This window comes from Chiloscyllium plagiosum, chromosome 1 (assembly GCF_004010195.1).
Source record: "Chiloscyllium plagiosum isolate BGI_BamShark_2017 chromosome 1, ASM401019v2, whole genome shotgun sequence".
Taxonomy (NCBI): Eukaryota; Metazoa; Chordata; class Chondrichthyes; order Orectolobiformes; family Hemiscylliidae; genus Chiloscyllium; species Chiloscyllium plagiosum.
In genome coordinates this window covers 109,403,533-109,416,194 of record NC_057710.1, presented here as the reverse complement: position 1 = coordinate 109,416,194, position 12,662 = coordinate 109,403,533, and the positions used below count along the sequence as shown (strand labels likewise).

The following is a 12,662-nucleotide window of genomic DNA, read 5'->3' as shown; positions in this document are numbered from 1 at the left end:
GCTTTTCCCATGGCTTATCCACTTAACCTGCATATTCCTGGATGCCAAGGGCAATTTAGCATGGCCAATCCACCTTACCTGTACATCCTTGGACTGTGGGAGGAAACCCATGCAGACACGGGGAGAATGTGCAAACTCCACACAGAAAGTCACCCAAGGCTGGAAAAGAACCCAGGTCCCTGAGGCTGCAGCGCTAACCACTGTGCCAATCCTAATGGTTCAGGTTGTCTGAAATAATATTTGATGAGGAAAGCAAATTTCTTTGCTACATTTCATTAAGTTTCAGTTCTAAAATTCAAAAAAGGCAGACAAAAGAGAAAACATTTGATAGTTAAGAGTTAAACCTTAAAAATAAAATCCAGTAGAGCCAGATTATCTGAAACAAACCCAAAATGCTGGATAAACTCAGCAGGTCTGGCAGCATCTGTGGAGAAACAGTTAAAAGTTGAATCTTGTTTAAACTCGGGACAGTAAGGAGTCGAACAGTGGCTGTAACAGCTCTAATACAAAAAGTATGCATAAAGAAGATTTGGCCTGAATGGAAAGATGCTGTCACTCCCAACTCCCCACTCAGATTCTTGATCTCAGCAATTGTCAATATTGAGATCCAGGCAGAGGTACAGACTTCCAACTGACTTCAGAGACAGAGATGAAAGAAAACATGAGCATAGCTTTACCAAAATGCACCTGTAATATTACAAAGAGAGGAAAGCAACAAACTAAAATGCAGAATTTATTCAAATTTCTCAAACATGCTATAACTCTTCCACTCCTGTCACAAGGCAAACCTTTTATTATGTAAAAAATTACAATTCCAGGCATAGATATGATCCAATACGGAGCTCCATTTTTCATGCAATTGTATGGATAGGTTTAAGAACATCCAGTACTGTGCAAAAAAACATGTCTAAACGCTACCAATATAGAAATGGTGGAATTGCTCTCTTTATGTTTTCACACAATGTTTGGGAAATTTGCGTCCTTTAAAAAGGTATAAAACAAGAAACAAGAAAATTAAATCTTCACATACCAGATAGTAGATTGTACCTTTTTTTACACAATGTAGAACAATTTTGTAAACATTTTGTACAATAAATTTAGCTTAAAAGGAATGCATGTCACAGTTTTTTTTTGGAAAAGAGTTTTTTTTTGCAAACTACACAGTAGTTTCATTTCTCCAAAATCCAGTTCGAATGTTTCCTGTGCTGTCTGCATTTAGCAAAGGAACATCTAGGCCACTGCCTTTCAGCAGTCCATTTTGACTTGCCAAATTAAGGCCATAAGATTTGTGGTTCTCAAGTTCAACCACTGTGGGCTGTTGCAGACTGTCCTTACTGCTACTTACTCCATCTTTTACTACATTTTGATTGCATTGAGTCAGTGTATAACTGACATCACTACTGTCAGGTTGGCTGTGGCTTTGATGCCGTTCTCTAAGAGCAGATCGAGACCTTCTACTCCCATGATGACTCTCATGGTTACTGTGCCTACTCCTCGGCTGGTTATTGTGCACGCTTCCTTCCACGCTTGTCGGCACATCATATGCATACTCTCTTAGCACAGTCAGTCTGCTGTGTCGATGTGCTTGATGTGCCCTAGTCCGGTTTTTATGATGCCTGCTAACTTGTCCATTTGAGCGGTATGGCACTTCAACAGGAGCCACATGCATTTTCAGATCGTTGTCCATTGAATGTTCAGTGAGGCTGTTGTCAAGCTGTGTTGATATGTTACTTGCCAAAGGAGCAATTTGGTTCTGTACTGCTGCAACATGAAGATTAGTCAGCTTACATCCTGAGAAGAGTTTGTTATTACTGGACGCAGTTTTATTTGTACAAGAGGACTCTGCACTACTGTTGGTAAGTTTTGGGGTTTCTCTACTGGCATGACTTGAATCCACAGGCTGAACATTAACTTGCATGGAGTAAGTACTCCGGCCTGGACAGCATGTTGTCATCCAACATAAGCGTACATCTTCTCTGCCAATACAATGATGAAGGATAAGAAATGCAGCTAGGCTCAAAGCTGTAGCCCCAAACAGACAACTAAAAATTAGGTCCATAGGATAGTACTGGGAAACTGCTAGTGCACCAGATACCCACAGGGCAATATACATAAACAAAGACAAACTCGTACCAAGCAATTGAGCTTGAAATGTATGTTCATTCTCTAATGCCAAGGATGAGACAACAGAACAATTTGCCTGTGATGTTGAGGTTGAATCATTAACGTGAGCCTCTCCATGATCTGTGCTTGCCAAACGCTGGTGTTCTTCTGCTGCTTCCTTCAGTTCATATCTTCGCTCTGGATGCTGTTTAAGCTGCACAAATATGCTTAAAAAATAAATGCAGTTCACGAAGATGATAAAGCCTACAGGTCCATAAAACGCCCCTAAACTTGGTTCCCAAGCCATCCAACAGCTGGAAGACAAACATTATAAATTATTCCATTAGAATAGGAGTCTGGAGCAGTTCAACTCAAACATATTATAACTCGTAGTTCAATTAATAAAATTTAGATTAACTTGCACTACCAAGGAGAACCAAAATCATAGTCTACGATTCTCAAAGTCAAGAAATTCAGTATTTTAAAACAACATAAATAAGATAAATTTGACTTTGATTTGTCTTGTGTCAATTTTTCAGAAGATGGAGTTTTAGTAAAAACACTGTTTTCCAAAAAAGATCACCTCTTAACAAATCCAAATTTTGTACATGAAAAATCTTGTAGAGGTGGGAAACATTTGAATGAAGATGGAACTGAGGGATTTAAAAAACATAACTGGCCCTAATTTTTTTTTTGATTTGATAATGCACCCATGTGATTACTCTTGTCAGGCAAAATAATCGCACAATAAGTTGCGTGTCAAAATATGATCCATCTGTGGACTTCAGAATGGAGGCACATCATGGTTCCTTTATCTTTATCTTTGTCAACCTGTAATTCAGAATGGAGTCTTGAGTCAAGAGTTATTTTGTCTGAGCAATCAGTATGGTACCTATTAGTACCACAGGACTGGAGGATTGCAAATGTTGTGCCCTTGTTCAAGAAGGGCAGTCGAGATGACCCAGGTAATTATAGACCAGTGAGCCTTACGTCTGTTGTAGGAAAGGTTTTGGAAAGGATTATAAGAGATAAGACTCATAATCATCTAGCAAGCAACCAGATAGTCAACATGGTTTCGTCAAGGGCAGATCATGTCTCACAAACCTCATTGAGTTTTTTGAGAAGGTGACCAAGCATGTAGATGAGGGCAGGGCAGTTAACGTGGTACATATGGACTTCAGTAAAGCCTTTGATAAGGTTCAACATGGTAGGCTGTTGGAGAAAATGCAGAGGCATGGAATTGAGGGTGATTTAGCAGTTTGGATTAGAAACTGGCTTTCTGAAAGAAGGCAGAGAGTGGTGGTTGATGGAAAATATTCAGCCTGGAGTCCGGTTACTAGTGGTATGCCACAAGGATCTGTTTTGGGACCACATCTGTGTGTCATTTTTATAAATGACTTAGACGCAGGCATAAGTGGATGGATTAGTAAATTTGCAGACCACACTAAAGTCAGTGGAGTAGTGGACAGCTTGGAAGAATGTAGCAGTTTGCAGGGGGACTTGGATAAACTGCAGAATTGGGCTAAGAGGTGGCAAATGGAGTTCAGCGCAACTAAATATGAGGTGATGCACTTTGGGAAGAATAACAGGAAGGTGGCGTACTCGGTCAGTGGAAAGATTCTTGGTAGTGTGGATGTGCAGAGGGATCTTGGAGTCCATGTACATAAGATCCCTGAAAGTCGCTACCCAGGTTGATAGTGCTGTTAAGAAGGCATATGGTGTGTTAGGTTTCATTCGTAGAGGGATTGAGTTCTGGAGCTGCAATATCATGCTGCAACTATACAAAACGTTAGTACGGCCACACTTGGAATATTGTGTACAGTTCTGGTCGCCATATTTTGGGAAGGATGTGGAAGCACTGGAAAAGGTGCAGAGGAGATTTACCAGGATGTTTCCTGGTCTGGAGGGAAGGTCTTATGAGGGAAGGCTGAGAGACTTGGGTCTGTTCTCATTGGAAAGAAGAAGGCTAAGAGGGGATTTGATAGAGACATACAAGATTATCAGAGGATTAGATAGAGTAGACAGTGAAAGTCTTTTTCCTAGGATGATGATGTCAGCTTGTACAAGGGGGCATAACTACAAATTGAGGGGTGGTAGATTAAGACAGATGTCAGAGACTGGTTCTTTGCGCAGAGAGTGGTAAGGGCGTGGAATGCCCTACCTGCTAATGTAGTCACCTCAGCCACATTAGGGAGATTTAAAAAATTCTTAGATAAGCACATGGATGATGATGGGATAGTGTAGGTGGATGAGCTGAGAATAGTTCACAGACCGGCAGAACATCGAGGGCCGAAGGGCCTGTTCTGCGCTGTATTGTTCTATGTTCTATACTTGCTATCTGTTGAACATTTCATCAACTGTTCGAGTGAAATGTATCCAAAAATAGCACAGTTATGCATCTGCAATTTTTTTGATGGTAGCCAAGTGTGTGCCCATGCATGTACGTGGAGAAAGGATCGAGAGATATCATAATATTCTGGAAACAAGTCATTTATCATGTATTCCTGTCAGTTGGATAGCTCTACAAGCCTATAAAAGTCAGTTTGCATTAAATGTTGCCAGATAACTCAAAATGTTGATTACTCTTTGGTTACATTTCCATTTTCCTCAAATAAGGGGCGTATACAAGTAGACTATAGCTGCATCATACGATCAAACAACCAGCTTCTAATTGTTCCAGCAGCTCTAGGTATCTTTAGAACTATCACTCAATTAAAACAAAAATGAGGAATCTCTTTATAGCTGGCTCTCCATCACTTTATCTTTTTAATATTGTCTTTGTTTGTATTGTTTGTTCAAAAGTACTAAATATACTTTTCAGAATTAAAATCTTAAATTTACAGAAAAATTTCAAGTTGTTATACATTTTAATTCTTCAGTGTAAAATAATAGAATAGTTCATTATAATTTCTGTTATATTAAAATTACTCATTAGAAGCTTCATTAAATCCTTGGCAACAAGTTCTCTTAACAGTGAAACTAGATTTTAAGAGACATTAAGTTGGCAATTTGAGTGTCCGACTGATGTTGCCATTTGGCTAGGAATTAAATGAAATGCTGAAAATACTTGGTAGGTCAGGTAGCAGCTATGGAGAAGGAGAATTAACATTTCAGATTAATGATCTGTCATCAGAACTGGAACAAGTTTGATATGTAACTGGTTTTAAGCAAGTTAAGACCAGCAAAAGTAATGAAAGTGGAAAGACAGAACAAGGAAGGCCAGCAATAGTGTGGAAGGTCAAACGGATGTGATGGAGAAACTGAAATAATTGAATACAACTGTCTCTAATTTCTTTTCTCATTTAGAACATCTACAGTATTTTCCTGTTGTGAATTTGATGTCATTTTGAGAAATGGCTCAATTTTCATTTCTGATTAAATAAATAGTTGAAACAAAATTGGATGGTGCCTGTAGTGGGTGGTCAATTTATAATGCTAGTGTTAGTCACAGACAGCAATTTGAAAAAATACCCGTGTTCATGTCCCATTCATTAAGTTAATAAGATTAGTGCAATACATTTTGACCACCACTAGATGACGTAGGTTCTCCTTTCAGAAATTCTAAAGTATATTCAGACAACGGTACTAAAATAAATTTGAATGTAAGCTTGAGTATCACATTGACAGCAATCTTAGCATTTCCACATCACTCAGTGCCTACTTCAACATACTCAGTAGGCAGATGCCACTAAAAAAATCAATTCATGCTTTCAAAACCTCAGTGTGATGGGTTCTTTTCTGGCTCCTAAACTCAATCATTTGTTAAATTCAAGCTCTTCCAAAACTCTGTGACCTGTATTGTTTGACATTGTATCATTCACACGCTTCCCACTATCATTATATCCATTTTGTTTTGTGTGTCGTTTAATCTATTCTATCTTGCATACACCTTTTTCTTTAAAGTATGTTGAAATGTAATTTAACCAGATACAGCTCAGTTTGTGTTTTAAAGTCATTAATAAGTTTATTAACCCTCTAAATACTGCATAAACAAACAGCAGCTCACAAAGTAACAGCAAATATTAAACTGACCCCCACATTCTTAACAAACCCCAGTACACTATGTAAAGTTTGACATTGAAGATGAGTATCAAAGCATTGCAGGATCTCTCTTCACTTTTTCCCAACTCCATCATGAACACTGCCCAATACCTATTCGAAGAACAATCTGAAAAATAAGCATAGTACTTACTATGGTGCATTCATTTTACTTCCATAATTTTTAATATTGGCTGCTGCTGTGATGCCACATACAATGATGGGAATTCCTCCACCAATGAGATAGAACCTTAAAAAGATACAATCAAGAGGAAAAGTGTTAAGCAACCACAATCGCATTTCCAAACATAAATATGTTTACGGTAAGTTAATTTTTTAAACTAGACAGTGGCACAGTATATGAAATCCTTTGATATTGAGAACATCAAGAATTATATCTAGATTATTTATAATTTATTGAAGTGTTTCATTATTGGCATTAGCATATCAGCAGATTATGTAAGGTTTAGCTAGTACTAACTATACAAATGTTGGTGGAATATAGATTTGCTTAGTTATTCCAACAGACCAAAGCTGGAGAAGTAGTTGTAGTAAAAGTAGTATGTATTACTGTCTTATTTTACATTTACACAATCTAATATTACTGAACTTCAGTTGCTGTTTGACAATAATGAAGTTCTCTAATATTCAAGAATTAGTCAGCAGTGGACATCAATGTACCTATCAAGCTGTAGAGGCATGTGACCATTGTGGCAATCAGGAATGTACCAACAAACAGATCAAACACAAATGACATTCCTTTTTTGATGAGTAAAGCCAGGGAAGTGATGGCATAAGGTAGCAACATCACTGGACTAGTAACCAGGCTAATGATCTGGAGGCTTGGGTTCAAATCCCATCATGGTGGCTGGTAGAATTTTAACTGAGTTATTTTATCTGGTAGTCTCAGTAATGATTACCATGAAATCACTGGTTCACTCTGCCAGTTATGGAAAGAAAGCTGCCAACTTTACCTCGTCTAACTTACATATGATTCCAGACCTGCAACAGTGTGATTGACTTTTATCTAACCTCTGAAATGGTCTATTAAGCCATTCAGTTCAAGGGCATTTAGGGATTGGTAATAAATGCTGGCTTTGCCAGTGATTCATCTTGCCATGAAAGAAGAAAAAAATTAAGCGGACACACACTAAAGGGCTGTGCATTGTTCATCAAGTCGGCTGCGCACAGAAAATACTAATTGGAGGGAATATTAAAGAATAAACTAATGCCCATAACATGTAGTTCAATATGTAGGTTCCATGTTGCTTGACAACAATTAGTGCACATTAGAAAGGGGAATTACAATATTTTTAGACTTATTAGCATACACACAATATACAATAAGATAGGAAGATATTTGTCCCAATAGGTCAGTGAGAGGACCTATGCTCCAAATGAGTCCTGTCCCAGCCTTTATATTTAATGCTATTATAATCTCCCATTCCTTTTTCTCCCCCATGTATTTATCCAGTTTCCTCTTATATGATTCAATGTTGTTCATCTCAACAACTATTTGTGACTGTGTGTTTCACATTCCATCTGTTCTCTGGGTTAAAAAAAAAAATTCTGAATTCCTTACTGCATTATTAATATCTATTTTATTAATAATTCTAAGTTTGGGTATTTGGCAAATGTGTGTATTATTTTAAGTTTTAAATGAACAGGTTATCATCAAAATATATTAATAACTATCTGCTTGTTTACACTATGTATAACCTGTCCACTTATTGTCTGCATAGGTAAAATATGAATGTTGGAGATCTGAAATACATGCAAGACGTGAAAAAAAAATCAAATTTAATGGTATTTATCTTCATTACCTTTCTGAGAAGCTGATGAACCTGCCAAACATTTCCAGTATATGAAGTTTATTTTTAGATCTATTATATATTTAAGTCCCATTCCTATGAGGAGTGTTTAGTTTGACTGGGCCTATAATTATTAGATTTAAGAAGAAAGAGGGGATCGATTGAAATGTATGAATCACTAACAGGATGGACAGAATAGATGCAGGGAAAATGTTCTCTCTGGATTGAGAGTGTAGAACCAGGGGTCATAGTCTTAGGAAACAGGCAGACCATTTAGAACTGAGATGAGGAAAACTTTCTTCACTTAAAAAAAGAGTAAACCTATGGAATTCTCTACCCCAGATTGCCTTGGAGGCCATCAAAAACATTTGAGAAAGAGGCAGATGAACGGTTAGATTTTAAAAGCATCAAGGAGTGGGAAAAAGTGGGAATACAATATTGAGATAGAGGATCAGCCACGGTTATGTTGAATGGCAGAACAGACTTGAAGAGCCAAATGACCTCCTCCTGCTCCTAGTTTCTGAGTTTATCTAAGAAACAAAAGAATTATGGATGCTGTAAATCAGAAACAAAAATAGAAATTGCTGGAAAAGATCAGAAGGCGTGGCAGCATCTGTGAAGAGGAATCAGATTTAATTTTTCGGGTCCAGTGACACTTCCTCAAAACTGGATTTATCTATCTTGCAATAATATTTTACTAAAAAGGACATGTAATCTTCCCAAATACAGAGGAACCTCGATTATCCAAATATCAATTATCTGAATATCGGATTATCCAAAGGAGATTTGGAGGTCCCAATAGAAACATTACATCAAAGAGCTGTTTCAACCCTGTTTTTGTTTACAGGTACAATGGTTAAGAATGAACTCGGCTCACTGAAAAGTTGCCAAGAACAATCCTGGACAGTCCAGGCACTGTCTGCAAATGATTGACCTCCCGCTCCCTCTCTCTCCCCCAGCACAACTTTCCTGGAGTTCTCCACAGGGGTGAACCCTAAACCCCTCCTTCCCCAGAAAATCTCTCCAACATTGTCATACAGGGCAGAGGTAGAACCTGTCAAAACGTGTGTGTGTGTGTGTGTGTGCGTGCGTGCTATTTGGAGACTTACCCCACAAAGGCAGCAGCAGTCTTACTTTTGATCTAAACTCTGGCTGGTCGGGGGGATTGTTGGATGGGGTTGGAGGCGGGGTGTGGGCAGATGTGGTTGGGGCAGGCAGGCAGGGGGCAGAGTCTCACGCGCAGTGTGTTTTTGCCTAGTCTCCTGAACGGAGAGACTTGACAGAAAACTCCGAGCTCCAAAGGAAATTAATTAACTAAATAATCAATTATCCGAACGAAATAGTGCCCGCCCATCTTATTCGGCTAATCGAGGTTCCTCGTCTCTTTAGGATAAATATGAGAGCAGCACAAGTTAAAACGGGATAATGTTTGACATGTGACTTGAAGGTTAGGAGAGAGAGTCTCCTGTTGCATTGAAATCTGGGCCTCATTAACAGAACACTGAGAAATTTCAGCCATTCTGGTTTCGAAAGGACGGGAAATCAATAGCTCTATGTCAAGAAAATAGTCTGGCATAGGAGAACTTCACATGAGCTATTACTCCAATTCCATTTGGGTCCACTAACAAAACACCACCATCTCAGACAATTTATAACTTCTACGTTTTGTTATTGAAATTTGTACTTTCAAAATTTTAAATAAAGGACAATTGGTTAGATTGTAGAATGCCTGGATATGTTCCACAAAATAGTAGCAGAACATTGCACTTAGCGTCTTGAAACTAACATTGGATTTTAGTTTCCATGTGTGTACAGTCTCCAAGTCGTCTCCAGTGGGCTGACCAGAAAAAACGATAATTCTGAATTCAAGATGTTTCTAGCTCATCCAAGTAAGTTTCAGGTGTAGTGTGAAAACCAGCAAGTAGGAACATGAATTCTCTACAGGTTTAGTCGGAAAAGCTATTAATGCATCTGAGTTCACTTTAGCATGTGTATTTAATAACATTTAACTGTGTGTTTTGGGATAGAAATAATAAAAAAGTGGTAGCTTTGGAAACTGTATGTAGCATTAAATACAAGTTTCAGTTTATCGCCTGCAGATTTCAATTCTTTAAATTGAAAATACTCAAAAAATCAAGATAAAAAGAAATTTAAAGTTCTGTATGGAATTGATTATAAAATCATGCAGAACTCCTGGGATCAAATTGTTAAGTCAGGAAAAGCAATAACTACAAACATTAGTTACTAATCAATATCTAAAACAGAAATAGACCTGTCCCATGATATCTCGATATTAATTTTGATCTCAAAAGCAACATTTTCTCATTTAACAAGCAAATTCCTGTTTTATTAAATGGATTCTATAAGCCAACTACTTAACCATTCAAAGTTTGTGGATTTTTCAGTAGATCCATGCTTAAAGATACACAACTGCAGAATAATAAAAAGCAACATTCCCTTGACTACTTGCAGCCTTGACAGTTTTGTCAACTTTCTCCTTTTTTCAAATCATCATTGGTAAATAGTTGAAAATAAATCTTTAAAATGCAATGGCTTCTATAATTTTACCATACTCTCAGCCATTGTTTAACCTTTCTGAATCAAACTCAATATTTTCTAAATAATCTTTCCAACTCTTCTGAGCATTTCTTTCTCGTGATCCAGGATCAAGAATGAACCTATGCAGATACAGCTCATTTTAATATTTCTCCTTGCAAACAGCATTACTTAAAATAATCAAAGCAAGATGGTAAGATAACTCTAACAAAAACATTCTGTCTGAAATTAATAAAATGGGGAGTTCATACACCTTCCATCCATGAAAGCAGCACCAAAAGAAAAAAAACTCATAGGGAAAACAGAACACTAACTCTGTTCAAGAATAAAATGCTGAAATGAATCGTAAAGAGCTCGAGAAATATGTATGAATTTTCTCACCTGAGCATTGGCCGAGGTGGAGGCGGGGGTTCTTCCGGGTCCTGACATCTCTTTGATTTCCTTGTCAACTGTTTGAAAATATTTCGTGCTGTGACACCAACCCATAGGATAGTAGCCAGGGTAGAATAGTGTAGAATTATTCCAATCTACAATTTTAAAGGATTAATAAGTGACCAATTATGAAATATCAAAACTGTCATAATACTGTGGTAAACCACACAATGATGATGTATTTGTGCTTTACTGTTAATTTACAAATTTAATAAATATGCTTCCTCTATAACCTAATGAGACTGCTTATCACATATACATCTGCATGATTTAAATAATTTTTGCGTAATCCTATACCTACAGTCCACCTAAACATCACAGGAACCTCTCACTGAAATTACAAAAGCTTCTATTCACAAAATCCAACCTTGATACTGATTGTTGCTCCCCTCCCCTTTTCCTGTCCCCTTCACTTTTCAACCAATCAATCTCCATCCATTGTTGCCACACAATGCTCCTTGTGTTACAAACATAACATGAGGAGTGCACTGATAATTAAACTATATTACAGCTTTATTGGTATAAATAATTGAATTATATCACCAAAATGGCCAATTATTTCCCTTTGGTACTGCTATCCAGAATAAAAGAGACTTTTGCCAATTTTCTTCACCGAGCTCAAAATAATCCATCTTATAAACACACAACTTATTCCTAAAACAAGTTCCAAAACAGGTTAAATTCTGTAGCAGCAGGTGCTGATAAACAGCCATACCAAACTCAAAATATCAACCCTGTTTTTCTCTCCACAGATGCTGCTGGACCTGATTTTCTCCAACACCTTTTTTTGTTGTATTTAAACAGGGAATTCTTTTTCACAACTCTTGACTTTAAGCCAAGTGTCCACAAGTGAGTTAAAAATCAGAGGCATTCCAGGTAGCACACATATATATTACAGAAATTTAAAATCAGCAAAAGGATGTAGTGCTCACATGCAGTATAGTTGATTAAATATAACAAAATAAGTAGTAAATACATTGGAACAACATATGGAATTTAGCAAGGTCCCACATGTGAAACTGGTGAAAGTAAAAGTTCATGGGATCCAGACTTGGCAAGTTGAACCAAATTCACTTAGTGACAGGAGACAGAGGGATCTGTGAATGGAGACTCACAGAAGGATCTACGAATAAAGTCCTGTGTGAACGCAGACCAGTGGACAGTGATGAATCACAGGCATCAGTGCTCAGTCCCTGATTGTTTGTGCTATTCATAAAGGAAGTAGATGAAAATGTAGGAGCGGTACATTAATTGGTGGATGACACAAAGACTCACTGGGTGGGTTGACAGTGAGGAGGAAGGCGCTAGTTTACAGGATTGGTCAGATGGGCAAATGAAATTTAACCCTGACAAACATAAGGTGATGCACTTTGGAACAAGTAACAAGACAAGAGACTAGGAAGCTCAAAGGAACATAGAGATCCTGGAGTATTTGTTCACAGATCCCTGAAGGTGGCAGGGCAGGTTAATAGGGTTGTTAAGAAGGCATAAGAGATGCTGGCCATCATCAAACATGGCAGAGATTATGAGAATACAGAGGTCATGTTGGAGATGCACAGAATTTTGGTTAGGCCACAGTTGTAGTACTGTATGCAGTTCTGGTCACCACACTACAAGAAAGAAGTGTTTGCACTGGAGGGGATGCAGAAAAGTTTCACCGGGATGTTGCCAGGGATGGTGCTTTTCAGCTCTGAAGAAAGCTTAGATAAACATTGGAAAGAA

At 37.8% G+C, this 12,662-nt stretch overlaps 1 protein-coding gene across 4 annotated transcripts in view; it reads right to left on the bottom strand.

Annotated features, from left to right (window-relative positions):
- Positions 1 to 775: 775 nt before the first annotated feature.
- Positions 776 to 12,662, bottom strand: part of adgra3 (adhesion G protein-coupled receptor A3) — a 135,302-nt gene continuing 123,415 nt past the window's right edge. For all 4 annotated transcript variants that reach the window (XM_043694010.1, XM_043694026.1, XM_043694002.1 and 1 more), the window contains exons 18-20: positions 10,890 to 11,035; positions 6,296 to 6,391; positions 776 to 2,417 (exon numbers count right to left, since the gene is read on the bottom strand). In XM_043694010.1, the coding sequence (XP_043549945.1) occupies positions 1,157 to 2,417; positions 6,296 to 6,391; positions 10,890 to 11,035 (1,503 nt within the window). In that variant the 3' untranslated portion in view covers positions 776 to 1,156. The remainder of the gene's footprint in view (positions 2,418 to 6,295; positions 6,392 to 10,889; positions 11,036 to 12,662) is intronic.